A 13084-nucleotide genomic window follows, 5' to 3' on the forward strand; every position below is an offset into this window, starting at 1 on the left:
GACAGATACATCTTTAATAAACGCTTCCATAGCCTTTCCCCTTCCTCGCCCCCCACACGAATCGGTCTGGTTTGGAGCAGGAGCGGCAGGATGACCGCAGTGCAGTCCCCGCAGTGACTGTCCCAGAGCAGCTACTGCAGCGGCCCTTTCTTGAAGCAAACGGGAATTTCGATGACGATTTTGCCGATGTTCCTGTTTTCCTCCATCGCCCTGTGTGCCTCGGCGATGGCGTGCAGGGGGTAAACGCTGTCCACGAGGGGCTGGAGACGCGGGGAAGCCCCTCCGGAAAAATGGGGCAGCACCTCCTCTGTGAAGGCTCTGACCAGCCGCTCCTTGTACTGGGGAGAGAAAACACCTTCAGGGTTATTTCCCATCATTTCACTGACTGAGGCGTCTTTGAGCGCGGCGTTTAAAACGTACACAGCCCTCAAGGAGACACCTTCTGACATTCTCATAGTGAAATGGAGATAAAAACACCTGACCGGTCTAAATTGCAAACAAGAAGAAAGCTTTTAGATTTATTGCATCTTAGTTGAATGAAATTCTCCAAAGCAAGTGTTGTAAGCTCAGTGCAGAGCCATTTAAATCAAACCGATATAAAGTTCTTGTAAATATTCTGTCTTAAACCATGCACAGAATCTGCCCAATCACTGGACCTTTATTTTTTCTTAGGCCAAATATCTAAACGATGGTACTCATGAAGCACATTAAGAAATCCTGGGTGTCATTACTCTCATTCAGGGAGGAGTTTGATAAAAATAGAAAAAAGGACATTTTAACTTAGTTTTGTGACATTTTCCAAAGTATGTAGTAACAGTTCAAGGTGGGGCTTTTTTGGCAAGGATGTGTTTAACACTGGTTTTAAAAGAAAGCTCTCAAAACTATGAATGATTTTAAGATCAAACTGCACACACTGCTTATGGCCACTACTTGCCTCCTTGTCTCGGGACCGTAACAGGCTCGTGTGGATGCTGGCTCTTTTGGAAAGCAGCCTTGCCAGCAAATCCCCATGGACTTCACCTCCACTCAGCAGTCCATAAATAATCCACCGGCCATCAGTATTCAGACAGTTGAGATTCTTCTCCCAGTATGAGCCACCAACACAATCTAAGATAATATCTACTCCAGAACCTCAAGTAGAAACAGAAGAGATTTCAGCAGTGAAGTCAAGCTGCATTCAGTGTAGGATAATTTCAGGCAAAACTAAGACCTTGTTATTTATAGGTTTATTGCAGAATCAACCCTGCAATTCTTATTTAAGTCTTTCTACTGAAATTAGGAATTGGCACAGTGATTTGTAAGAAATTACAGAATCAGGCACAAAAAAAAGAATCATCAGTTACCCAGAAGCAGACTCAGGCAGAAACCACCCCAAATACTTAGAAAAGCTACATTTTTCTAACTGTTCAATAATTAAGCGTGGTGAGGCCTTGGCACAGGTTGCCCAGAGAACCTGTGGATTCCCATCCCTGGAAATGTTCAAGGCCAGCTTGGATGGGACTCTGAGCAACCCGGTTGAGTGGAAAGTGTCCTTGCCCATGGCAGGGGGTTGGAACGGGATGATCTTTAAAATCCTTTCCAACCCAGGCCATTCTATGATTCTGTAATGATTCAAACACGAAGTGTGAGGATTTGGTCCCACAGTTCCTTGGGAAGCAGCAATAACAAGGCACAACATTTATGCCCAAATGAACACAGACAAAGAGAGCCCATGCAGAAAACACCACAATTAAACAAAGGAAAGGCCCATTCTGGGCTGAACAGGATGTCAGGTTGTGCTAACAGGGTCGCTACTGTCTGCTCCCTCACCAAGAGACAGCTGAAACTGTGTGTGCACACATTGGGAGGTTCATTCACACCTCTCACAGAGAGATTTTTACCTTGGGTGAACTCCAAGACCTTTTCACTGAAGTCTTCAATCTTGTAGTTGAACCCTGCAGCTGCTCCAGCATTTGCTGTTGCTTCCAGTTTCTCCTGAGTTCCTGCTGTCACAATGGGAATAGCCTTTGCCAGTCTCACCAGCTGAATGGCTGCCATGCCAACCCCGCTGGCTCCAGCGTGGATCAGCACTGTCTCGCCCTCCTGTACTTTACCTGGAGGAGGCCATAAGGAAAGTGGTCACCCTTTGGCATCACCTTTGGATTAAAACATGAACAGTCTGGAAGATACTGAAGAGGAGGTTGAAAGAGATGCCCTTGGTTGGGCTTTGTTTACATCTTCATAGCCTTCACAAAAGAGACAAATCCAGAAGTAGCAGAGGTCTCAGTGTGCTGACAGGACATTATTTAACCAGCCTCAGTGGAAGGATTTTGTCTTGGCCCTGTGCAGTTCTGGGCATCTGTGACCAAGATGCTTAATGAAGTGCACTCACAGCTTTTTTATATCATCAGTAAAAAACACACTTGGAGGATGTTCACACTCAGAAATCAGGCACTCAGCAATGGAGAAATACCAGAAATGCTGGCTAATATTAAGGACCAGTCCTACCAATCATTTTACCATCTATCAGTTGCATTAATTTGTGTTCCACTGATTGCTACTGAAAGTGAGGCACCAAGTAGCCTCCCACTAACCCCTAGGAAGCAACACTTCTCAAAGCAAATCTGCAGGGATGTTTGGAACTGTTGTTCCTGATTGGATCTTTTAGATGCTACTGCTGAAGAGTGTAGAAGAAGGATATTTCTCATCTGAGGAAAACCCTGGGAAGTGCTACTGTTTATTACCTTGGCAGCGCATTTTTAAAATTAAGAATGTGAGCTTCTGTCTGTTTTAAATCAGCTCAGAGTGAATTTTACCTACAATTACCTACAATTAATATCTCTGTTAAACCAGGTACAAGATGTTGGCTACTGCAGACCCACAGGCAATTAGTGATAAACTTCATGATACGGTCATGCATGCAGTAAAGCCAAATCCTTAGAAATAAGATGTATTTTCAGGTGTGTGGAGAACATGAATAATTTCAGGGTTTAGGCTTAATGGAAGGTGTCCCTGCCCATGGCAGGGGGGTAGAATTAGATGATCTTTAAGATCCTTTTCAACACAAACCATTCAGTGGTTCAAGCTGAAAAATACAGATGAAAAGAAACCTGACCATCTTTCCATATCCTTCCTTGTAAATATGCAATCAGCAGGGTAAGTTGCGATTGGGGAGAAGTGGTCAAGATTCAAGGATTTGTGTCTGGCATACCAGATTCTGACCCATAGGGACAAAGTGACAGTGAAAAGGTTCTTTGAGAGCAAACAACATTCAGATGGAGGCAACAAAGAGAGGATTTTGTAACAGAAAGGAAGATGAGCTGTTTCGGTGGGATAAATGGGCAAATGCGCCTCTCACCTACAAAATGGAGCAGCTGAAATGCTGTTAGCCAGGCTTCAGGAATGGCTGCAGCCTGAGTAAAAGTCATATCTTTGGGAATTGGCATCAGGAGGCCTTCGGGCACTGTCACGTATTGTGCCTGGCCTCCCCCGGAGAGCAGAGCCATCACTGCATCGCCGATCTTCCACTGGCCTGAGCAGCCAGGACCCAGCCCAGCCACGCTCCCAGCTGCTTCTAGGCCTAAAATATCACTTGCTCCTTTGGGGGGAGGGTACTTCCCTCTCCTCTAAAATAAAAAGAGAAGGCAAGGAAGGAAAAGCCAAACATCAGTGAGTGTAATGACTCGCAATATTTCATTCACATGTCACCAGCCTAAATTCCTATTTGTTTCATCCTGGTTTTGCACTGTGCAAATGTTGCAGTAATTTGAGGATATTCTATCCTCTGGAAACACTTCTTGCTTCCTAAGTATTATTCTTCCTAAGTTTTATTCTTAAAATAAGAATAAATTGAAATATTCGTGAGTCTCCTTTGTCCAGGCCAATCCCTACTGTGGAGGTACTTTGCTCTCCATTTGCAGAGCATGGCTTGCAGCTCAAAATAATAACTTGAATGTGAATCTGAATGATTTTCTCCCACTGGAACTGTGCCATTGGAACACTTCCTTTTCATCCCAAATGCCCAGAAAAGGGTCTAAGATCTAGAAAGACCAGAGTTTGGGTTTTACATGTTTTTTTGAAAGGCAGCTGCCTTTCCATGCCAGCCCAGCACTGCTCTGAGACAAAAACATTTATCTGCTGAATCAACAAACATGTCTTCTTTCAACCCTATGGACTCTCCCATCCAAATGCTCACCAGGTCCACACTCTTTTAGCTCATTAGATCTGTCAAGACTTCACAGAGGGGCTTGAAAAATCTGTGTTGTTTTTAGGTGCATAGATCTGCTTAACATACATTTACCTGGAGTAAATCAGCCCGATTCAGAGCACTGGCAGAGACCTTCACAAGAACTTCTCCTTCTCCTGGATCTGGTTTCATCACTTCTTTCATATAGAGATTTTCTGGGCCTCCTGGGCAATCAAAATAGGCTGCAAACATTTTCTCTAAAAAAAAAAACCAAAACAAACCTGAGAAAACCTTGCATGAATGCAGGCACACTTACGTGCAGTGGAAAAATCTCAGTAATGAAAGGTAACAAACGCTATTAAAAATTCCTATTTATTTCCCTTGCCTCAGGAGGTAATTCCTGTGTGCCTGATTTGCTATGGTAGAGGATCTCACTGCTGCAGCAGTCTTTCAGGTACCTTCTCAGATGCTATTCCTGGGATCCTTTTGGCACCAGCAGCTGTTGAGGTGGGCTGAGCTGTCAAGCCTCTTCCTGCCTGGTAAAATCAAATGTGGAACAGTTTTCTCTCTGCTCCCTGGGTACTGGGTGGAAGGAGATGAGAAGGAGAGGGAACCAAAACGGGAACAACTATGTTAGTTTTTGAGAGCTGGTACTACACTGAATGCAGCTCAGGATGGGCTGCAGGCCAGAGCCTTTCCAAGTAACCAGGACTGAGTGACAGACCACCCTGCCCTCTGTAAAAATCACTGATGTCTGCACAGGGAAAGCTAAGTGCATACCTAATTATTTGTGGTAAGACTGCAAATGTGGAGTGATAAACAATTTGAAACCTCAGGAATGGCAATCCCCACAGGGTGGTGCTCTATGGCTATTTTATGGTGAATAAACACTTCCAATTAGTCATATAAAATGCAGTTTAAAGGCTTTTCTTTCTGAGGCTGGCTGTCTATTCGTTGTTTTCAGATGAACCATTTAATCCAATCCCACAAAATTTGCCTGTATCAGCAATAAAATTCAATGGGAAGCCCACCTGATACAGCCCATAACAATTGTTTCTGCTGTCTTAATTGGTTCCAAATTTAGTCAATTAAAAATAAGATGTGAAAGAAGCTTTTGTCTCTCTTCCATCAGAGTTCATTAACCTGTGTTTTTATAAATTATTGTCACTGCTGCTAGAAGCAGGCCCACAAAAATGTAAAAAAAAAAACCAAACAAACAACAAAAATCAAAACAAGCCAACCAACCAAAATACCCGAGAGGACCTGAATATTTACATTACTCTCAAATATGCACAGAAAACCACAGGAACTGAAACACGAGTTTCCAACCATTTCAAGCTCTCAGATCTGCCAGCAGTGGCCGAAAACAACAATTTTAAGAAGCTGTGTGGCTCCCGAGCAAACCCCCGAGCTCACCTTTTTCCTATGAAGAAGGAGGGACACTCTGTGCCCCGGAACAAACCCAGCATGTCCTCGGGAACAGAGTCCGATCCCAGCTCCTCCTCTCCCAGCTCTGCCCTTGCACTCGGCTACTCCCCAGCAGACAAGGGGAGGAACAGGGCGAGGCTGTTTTACTTTGGAGTGACAGATATGAGGAGTCAGAAATATTAGCAGGGCTCACCATTATTTCTGTGAACGACCTGGATTATTCCACGGGTTGGCACAGAAATCTGCTGTCCCGCTTGGCCTTGCAGCAGAGATCAGCTGCTGCCCCAGCACATGGGGAAGCTTGGCCTACTGCCCGTGGCTGTGCCAGTGTGTGGGATGGGGTGTGCTCCAGCTGAGCAGATGCTTTGATTTCAGAATACTGAGTGTCTCAGACCCGATTTACTCCACTGGCACTGAGGGTGTGGGAGCTGTGCCAGCCCTGATACCACAAACCCACTGGGGAGGCTGCTCTGGGCTTCCTTCCTGGGGGACAGCGGCGTTCGGAGCTCGCTGGTTCACATCTGCCAGCTCTCTGCCTTTCTACCTGATGGTTTGGCATCAGAATCATTACTGTTCTAAAAGCCCGATGGCATCTCCATGAGGTTTGCAGAAGGATCAGATCACGCCTTTCTCTGTGTCCTAGTCACCAGCTCTTGAGTGTTTGAGCTGTCAGGGAATAAAAGTGACACTTCAGATTGTTCAAAAATGGTAACTCATATGTGTAGGATTTTTCTGTGGATTTTTTTCCAGTAATAATGAGATTTTTGGATTCATGCTTTTAAACTCTTCTTCGAAACTGAGCAAATTTAGAATCAAGTATAGCTAAAAATTCTTTTGTTCTCATGTGACTTGAAGAGCTAATAGTTGATGTGTTTCTGAAGATGAAAAGATCATGAAGCCTGGTCTATGGTACACTCAGCCTGATTCAGTCCTGGTAGTGATGTTGTCCCTCCTCCACTGTCACCAGACAACTTTGCAATCCACTGCAGTTTAAAATAACTTTCTATTGCAGTCATTGACAATGCAAATTCACATGATAAAAATATATTTTATTACTCAAAGATGTACAGGACAGCCTGAAAATGTGTTAATGTAGCAATTTCCTTTGTCCCTTGGATGACAGCATTAGAAAGATAAAGCAGAGCATCTTAAACCAAATATTGAAGACGTTACTTTCAATTCAGTTAAGAAACTTAGAGGGCAGATACATAGGGTAGTCCTTTTATGAGCAGCAAGCCCACAAGTGTTCTTGAAGGAACTGAAGGGAACTCAGCAGCTGGAATGTGGTAAAGCAGCAGTTTCTTATTTAACTTTAAAGTTTCAAACTTCTATACTTTATTTCCTAATGAGCACTCTTTAGGTTGATGAAGTCCAAGTTTTCTGCTGATTTGCCTACCTTTCTCTCTAAAGTAGTCTGCTATAATAACACAAGGGCATAAATTAAAAAATTAAATCAATTATTATAAAAATCATATATAGAATTGCTATAATGGAGATGCTTTTTTTCAAGTTCAAATCCCCCTCACACTATACTGCACTCAAATGACAACAGTGCTATTTCTATCTGAAAATTAAAGATACTAATACCTATACTCATGAAGTATTAGCTGTTCTAAAGAATACACACTGAGCACTTCAAATAATTTTCAGAAATTTCTTGTAAAATGCACAGAAAAGTTACTTCTTTTTTTTTTTTTTTTCCACAAAGAAATCATCCAGAACAACAGGGGCAAACCCCAGAGAATACCTACTGCAAATCTGGCCCTGGAAAAACTTAGTGTTAGTCTTTGCTAGGAACAGTGGCCAGGTATGAACAATGTGACTATTTACAAGAACAAATAATGTATGGATATTGTTACAGGATTTCGAAAGTGTTGGCATTTTTTGCAATCTTCCAGCTTTACACTTTCTGCCTTCCTCGTGTAGCAGATAAAAAAGCTCATATCAAATATTATATGGCTCCTGAATTTATTACTGAGCCAGCCAGGCACACTTGGGGCTAAATAACACAATGGCACCTTTTGGACCTGCTTCAGCTCTGTAGTTCTGCAGAAAACACTAGCACAGAATTAGTCTGAGGTTAGTTTAAAGGGGAAGGCTTAGTTGTTAGATTAAATAAATTTCATTCCCCAAGGCTCACCTCTGGGGCCAGCTCTGTTTAATGTCTTTTTTGATGGTTTGGATGAGGGGACTGAGTGCACCTGCAGTAGGTGCCCAGACAGCACCAGTTTGGGCTTGAGTGCTGATCTGCTGGAGAGTGGGAAGGCTCTGCAGAGGGATCTGGATAGGCTGGATTGATAGGCTGAGGTCAATTGTTTGAGGTTCAACGAGGCCAAGTGCTGGGTCCTGCCCTTGGGTCACAACAACCCCTGCACTGCCTTAGGCTGGGGGCAGAGTGGCTGGAAAACTGCCCAGTGAAGAAGGACCTGGGGGTGCTGGTGGCAGCAGCTGGACATGAGCCAGGTGTGCCCAGGTGGCCAAGGTGACCAGTTGCACCTGGGCTGTACCAGCAATAGTGTGGCCAGTGAGACCAGGGCAGTGACCATCCCTCTGTGCTGGACACTGCTGAGGCCACACCTCAAGTGCTGTGTCCAGTTCTGGACATTGTGTCCAGGAAGGACATTGAGGGGCTGGAGCATGTCCAGAGAAGGGAAGGGAGCTGGGGAAGGGTCTGGAGCACAAGTCTGATGAGGAGCAGCTGAAGGAGCTGGGAGTGTTTAACCTGGAAAAAGGAGGCTCAGGGGGGAACACACCACTCTCTACAGCTCCCTGACAGGAGGGTGAAGCCTGGTGGGGGTTGGGCTCTTCTCTCAAGTTACAAGTGATAGAACAAGATGAAACGGCCTCAAGTTGCATAAGGGGAGGTTCAGATTGGGTATTAGGAACAATTTCTTCACAAAAAGGGTTGTGAAGCACTGAAATAGGCTGCCCAGGGCAGTGGTGGAGTCACCATCCCTGGAGGTATTTAAAAGATGTGTAACGTGGCACTGACAGACATGGTGTAGGACTTGATGATCTTTAGGTCTTTTCCAGCCTAAATAATTCTGTGCTTCTGTGATTCTGGGCAGAGACAGAGCTGTCATTGGATAGAAGAATGGGCTTGTTTCATGTGCTGTATCAGTAATAGTAACTTGGTAGCTACAGGTAGTTTCACTGGCATTGTTTCTCCAGAATTAGGTGGAAAATACTTTTATATTGATTCCTGGTATTGAATCTAGATCTATGCTCCCCACAGGCATCCTGGTACAACCACAGCTTTGGGGTTATAGCATGGGCACAGCACATTCCATTCTGCACGTCTCAGGCCAGAGAATGGACCTACCTACCTCCATCTGCTTTACCGGCAGAATCACTGAGCACAAAGTGGTTAAAAAGGACTCCTTCAAAATGCCACTTAAATGGCATCTTTGTTCCAAAAATTGAAGATGTGAAATTAGCAATCACCCTTGCAAGTCAGCTGGGCTGTACTCTGGCACTGGGCTCTGAGGCTGAGAGAACAAGTAGATTTAGTAGAGTGCTGTGCTCCCTGCCATTATTGCTGCTTTTTGCTCTGGGTTCACAGAGTTTCTACTTTTGCTGTCACTTCCCAGGAAGCTCTTGGTCTCTCACATTAAAGCCAAAGGTTGATGCACAGACCTGTCTTTCCTTTATACTGATGATAACTGTTTTCCACATACTTTTTGAGCTGACGAGGCTGTCACTCAGCAAAGCCTGCAGTTGGTTCATTTTCCTTCTGTTCCGTAAAAAGATAGATGTATAAATGTTCATTCCCCTTCCCTTTTATTTTGGAAAACATATTTTCCTCTTTGTGAAATTCAGGAGTTTCAGCAGAAGAAATAGAAGGCCTCAGATAAGCAAAAGGACAAAATAAAAAGGCACCAGAATTGACCAGCAGGAAAATGGTCCTCTTTCCCAGAAAGGCCATAAAAGTCCAGTTACATTTTTATAGTGTAAGTATTTCTGCTTTTTTTTTTTTTTTCCTGGTATTACATTTTCATCTTGCTGACAAAACAGTCCACAGTGAAAACACTAAGAAGTGAGGTTAAACTTCCTACAACCAGATCAGAGCAGAAAGAGGGGGTTGAGGGTGTTTTCTGGCCTGGGCTTGACCCAAACCAAAAATTATTTTCTTTTTACGTGGTCAGCACTAGCACAGTGTGGGAAAATGACTGGCAGAAAGTTAAAGAAAACTGGGAAGAATCTTGAGGCTAAAGTTATAGTCACATTGTCACTGAAACTACAGGAAGAACAGAAACTCTCCAACAACATCTTTTCAGTGTTAGAAAATCAAGGCATTACTTTATTCTGGCCAGGATATTATGATGTGCAATAGAAATTATTTCATTCACACATGCCCGGGTTGTGCTGTGAAAATCATTCCATCACACATGGTTCTTTACTAGATTTTTCACACATTTATACATACAAACCTAAAGAAATTCACATTCATTGGTCTTAAATTACACAATTCTTAGTGTTCGATCTCCTATTGGTTATTGATCCCTTCACCTTTGATGCTAATTAGGTCCTTATTCTTTGGTTCTCTTATCAATCTTTTCCCAGACCAGGTGTCTCCTACCGCCCCAGAGGGTGATGTTTGTTAATGCTCGTTTATCTCCTCTGTCTCTTCTTACTCCAAATCTGTAGATCTTAAGCTCATCAGGCCTTAGCTGGTGAACAGTCTTTTGAAGAGAAACTTCAGTTCTCCTCCCCCTGGGCAAAGATGAACAAACCCCTTGTCCTGGGTTGCAGTGTATTCCATTACCATCCTCAGGAGCTGTTGAAACCAGGTGGGGCAGTGTTTCCTTGCCTCCTCCCCCCAGACTATCTTGCTGTTAATGGCCCATCATTGTCCTGCTGCCTGACTCAGAGATAACTCCCTCCGGCCTATCTTCTGTTAATGAGCCTAATCAACACCTGGCCTCATGACTCATTACCCCACTGTGAGATGCTCCACCCAGAGGGAGGAACCAAGCATCCCATCGTGGATATAATCTGAGACTCTGAACACCAGAGACAACCCTTTCCACTGGATTTCCAGAGGACAGGAGCTACACGGCCACCACTGGACCTTCTGAGGAGGAGCAGACCCTTTTTCTACAGGATCACTGCTTCAGAGGACTGCAGCCACCATTCTACCAGACTGCTACCACCACCCTGACTAACAGGGTGCCAGGTTGTATCCTAACTCTGTCAGTTTATCCCAGTGTTATCCGCCTTTATTTTTTCTTCCCCTCTCCTTTTATTTCCCTATTAAATTGTTATTCTGACTTGGTGTCTCCCACTAGTTTGTTTTCAAACTAGTACACCCCTCACTAAAGTTATATGAAAAAAAATATTAAAAGTTGCACCATTTCCAACAAACTGAGGGAAACAGGAGAAGATGTCTTGCTGTTGGCAAATCACTCCTTGTATGTAACACTGAGCATTCCTCTGTCCCAAGGTATGACCAGCCCTTGCTGTATGGAGTCACTCAAGTTCCACCTAAACGTAAAGAAAGGGGAGAAGTCCAGGAAGTCTCCTTTGTAACTTCAGGGATCAGCTGTCAGGCTGAACCTGTCTTCTTCCCTGCAGGCACATCTGTTGGGTGAGAACCATATTCTCTGCATGTTGATTGATTATCTCAAGACAGCTTTTGTTACAGTGATTGTCCGTGTGTTGCTTTGAGTAAGTTTTTGCAGCCAGTTACTATCACTGGCAATCCTCAAACCTCAACCTGTCACAATTTTCTGTTATATTTATAAACTGTGTTATTCCATAAACTGTTAGTGTGAGTCCTTCAAGGGCCCTGGCATGGGTAGCATACTTCACAAAACTGATAACATACTGACTAAGAGAAGGGGGAATCCAGGAAGGGCCTCTCTAAATTGAAATTGGCATTTTGACTCTGAAGAGGTTACTCAACCCACCCTTCAATACAGTGGTCTGCAGTAGGGTCCCTATTCCAGGGCACTGACAGGCTGGTGGGGCACAAGGCTCTCATCTTTCCCGGGGTCCTGACAGACTGATCAAATATAAAAGACTCAAGGAAACCCTCCCCTTGCCTTTACCTGACAGAAAATTGGCATGGTCAGTAGGATTGCCATGGATAGGCTGCTGTGAAAACAAAAATATGTCCCTTCCCAGGCTGGGAAGGAGCAGGCTCAAAAGTTTTGGAAAGATGAAGAGAAAATAGTAGAATACATTGAACAATGTAAAGCTGAGCAAAAATCTAGAGTGGGAAAAGATAATGATGCCATTTGTTCAGTTTTAGGAGCATGTTTTTCTCATGCATCAAAAGAATCTAAGCATACCTGTGTTTCCAGACAAATTTCGGCTGTAGAATATACTGTGTTGAAATCCGAAAATGAGGTATTAAAGTCGTCCTTAGCCTTTGAGAGGGAGGCAGGAGAAAAACTGGGAACCCAAGCTGATCAACTTGTGATTCAGAATAACCGTCTTAAAACCGAGGTTGATCACCTTAGAACTCTGCTCACTGCAGCTGAACGCGGAGAGAAACAGTCGCTGGAAAAACAGGCTCCTGTTTCAGATAGATGGCTCCACAAGCCGGTACAGTGTACAGACCTTGAGCCTTGTGATGGGGACATCTGGTGTGCTGGTAATGATGTTGAAATTGTGGAGACCTCTGATCCTGACTCTTGTCTGGTCTCCCGGAGACCATTAGTTAAGACCAAGATCAGTGCTGACAGTGAAATTTGCAGTCCTGCACATACAAACCTCTGGTTGCCAGAGGAATTAGTGCAGCTGCAGGAAAAATACTCAAGGTGAGAGGAAGAATCTGAAGTTGAATATGTGTGGCGAGTGTCCCTTACAGGGGGAGACAGGATTTTGAATGAGGAGGAAGCACGAGGCTATTGGGGACCAGGAGTATCCCTCACTATCCTGCCAGGAGATGATGATTACTCCTTAACTGTGCGGGCTGTGTACTGGGCAGGAAGTGCAGAGCCTCAGGCCAGAGGACAGCCACTGGTAACTCAAACTATGAGCATCTCTGGCTTGGCAGCCTCAGTGCAGAAGGCAGCCTGCATACAGACCATGTATGAGAGAGACCCCAGCAGGAAATCTCCCATGCAGGCTCCCATTGACCCAGCCCAGTTAACTCTTCTCATCCAAAGCCTCCCTGATACTCTTGAGATATTTGCTGCCAAGGTCCAAGACCACTTGCACGCTGCTCATGCTCTGAATAATGCAAACACCAGTTGTGGTTGGGCTCCTGGTCAGCAAAGCTCCTGGTATGAGTTTGTACAAGAACTGGTGAGTTATGGGCACTGAATAGGCTGGGGGGGACGGTGGGGAAAAGCCGATGGACTCACCGATGGTGAGTCTGCCAGTTTAACACTCCACAGTCCAAATTTAATGAAAGGTTTAATGAGAGACCCAAATTCGATAAAGACCAGTGTGACCTGTGGCGCCAGGCCCTAGAGCTGGGAGTACCTAAGTGCTGGTTATGTGGTGCTTCCAGGGATGACATCCATAAGCTGGTTCAGTCTC

General features: G+C 44.4%; 1 protein-coding gene across 5 annotated transcripts; it reads right to left on the reverse strand.

The window, feature by feature from the left end:
• On the reverse strand, positions 1-5888 carry TP53I3 (tumor protein p53 inducible protein 3). 5 transcript variants are annotated; one of them, XM_017745091.1, is made up of 7 exons: positions 5787-5862; positions 4624-4701; positions 4280-4422; positions 3338-3605; positions 1881-2093; positions 935-1131; positions 1-338 (listed from the first exon to the last, which is right to left on the reverse strand). In XM_017745091.1, exons 3-7 carry the CDS (start codon positions 4415-4417, stop codon positions 132-134), a joined length of 1023 nt encoding a protein of 340 aa, XP_017600580.1. In that variant the 5' UTR covers positions 4418-4422; positions 4624-4701; positions 5787-5862; the 3' UTR covers positions 1-131. The 5 variants fall into 5 exon arrangements, with proteins under 5 accessions (XP_017600580.1, XP_017600579.1, XP_017600582.1 ...); XM_017745090.1 differs by lacking the exon at positions 5787-5862 and adding an exon at positions 5582-5745; XM_017745093.1 differs by lacking the exon at positions 4624-4701 and having other exon boundaries at positions 5787-5888.
• Between the last annotated feature and the right edge of the window lie 7196 nt (positions 5889-13084).

This window comes from Corvus brachyrhynchos, unplaced genomic scaffold (assembly GCF_000691975.1).
Source record: "Corvus brachyrhynchos isolate BGI_N302 unplaced genomic scaffold, ASM69197v1 scaffold116, whole genome shotgun sequence".
NCBI classification, from domain to species: Eukaryota; Metazoa; Chordata; class Aves; order Passeriformes; family Corvidae; genus Corvus; species Corvus brachyrhynchos.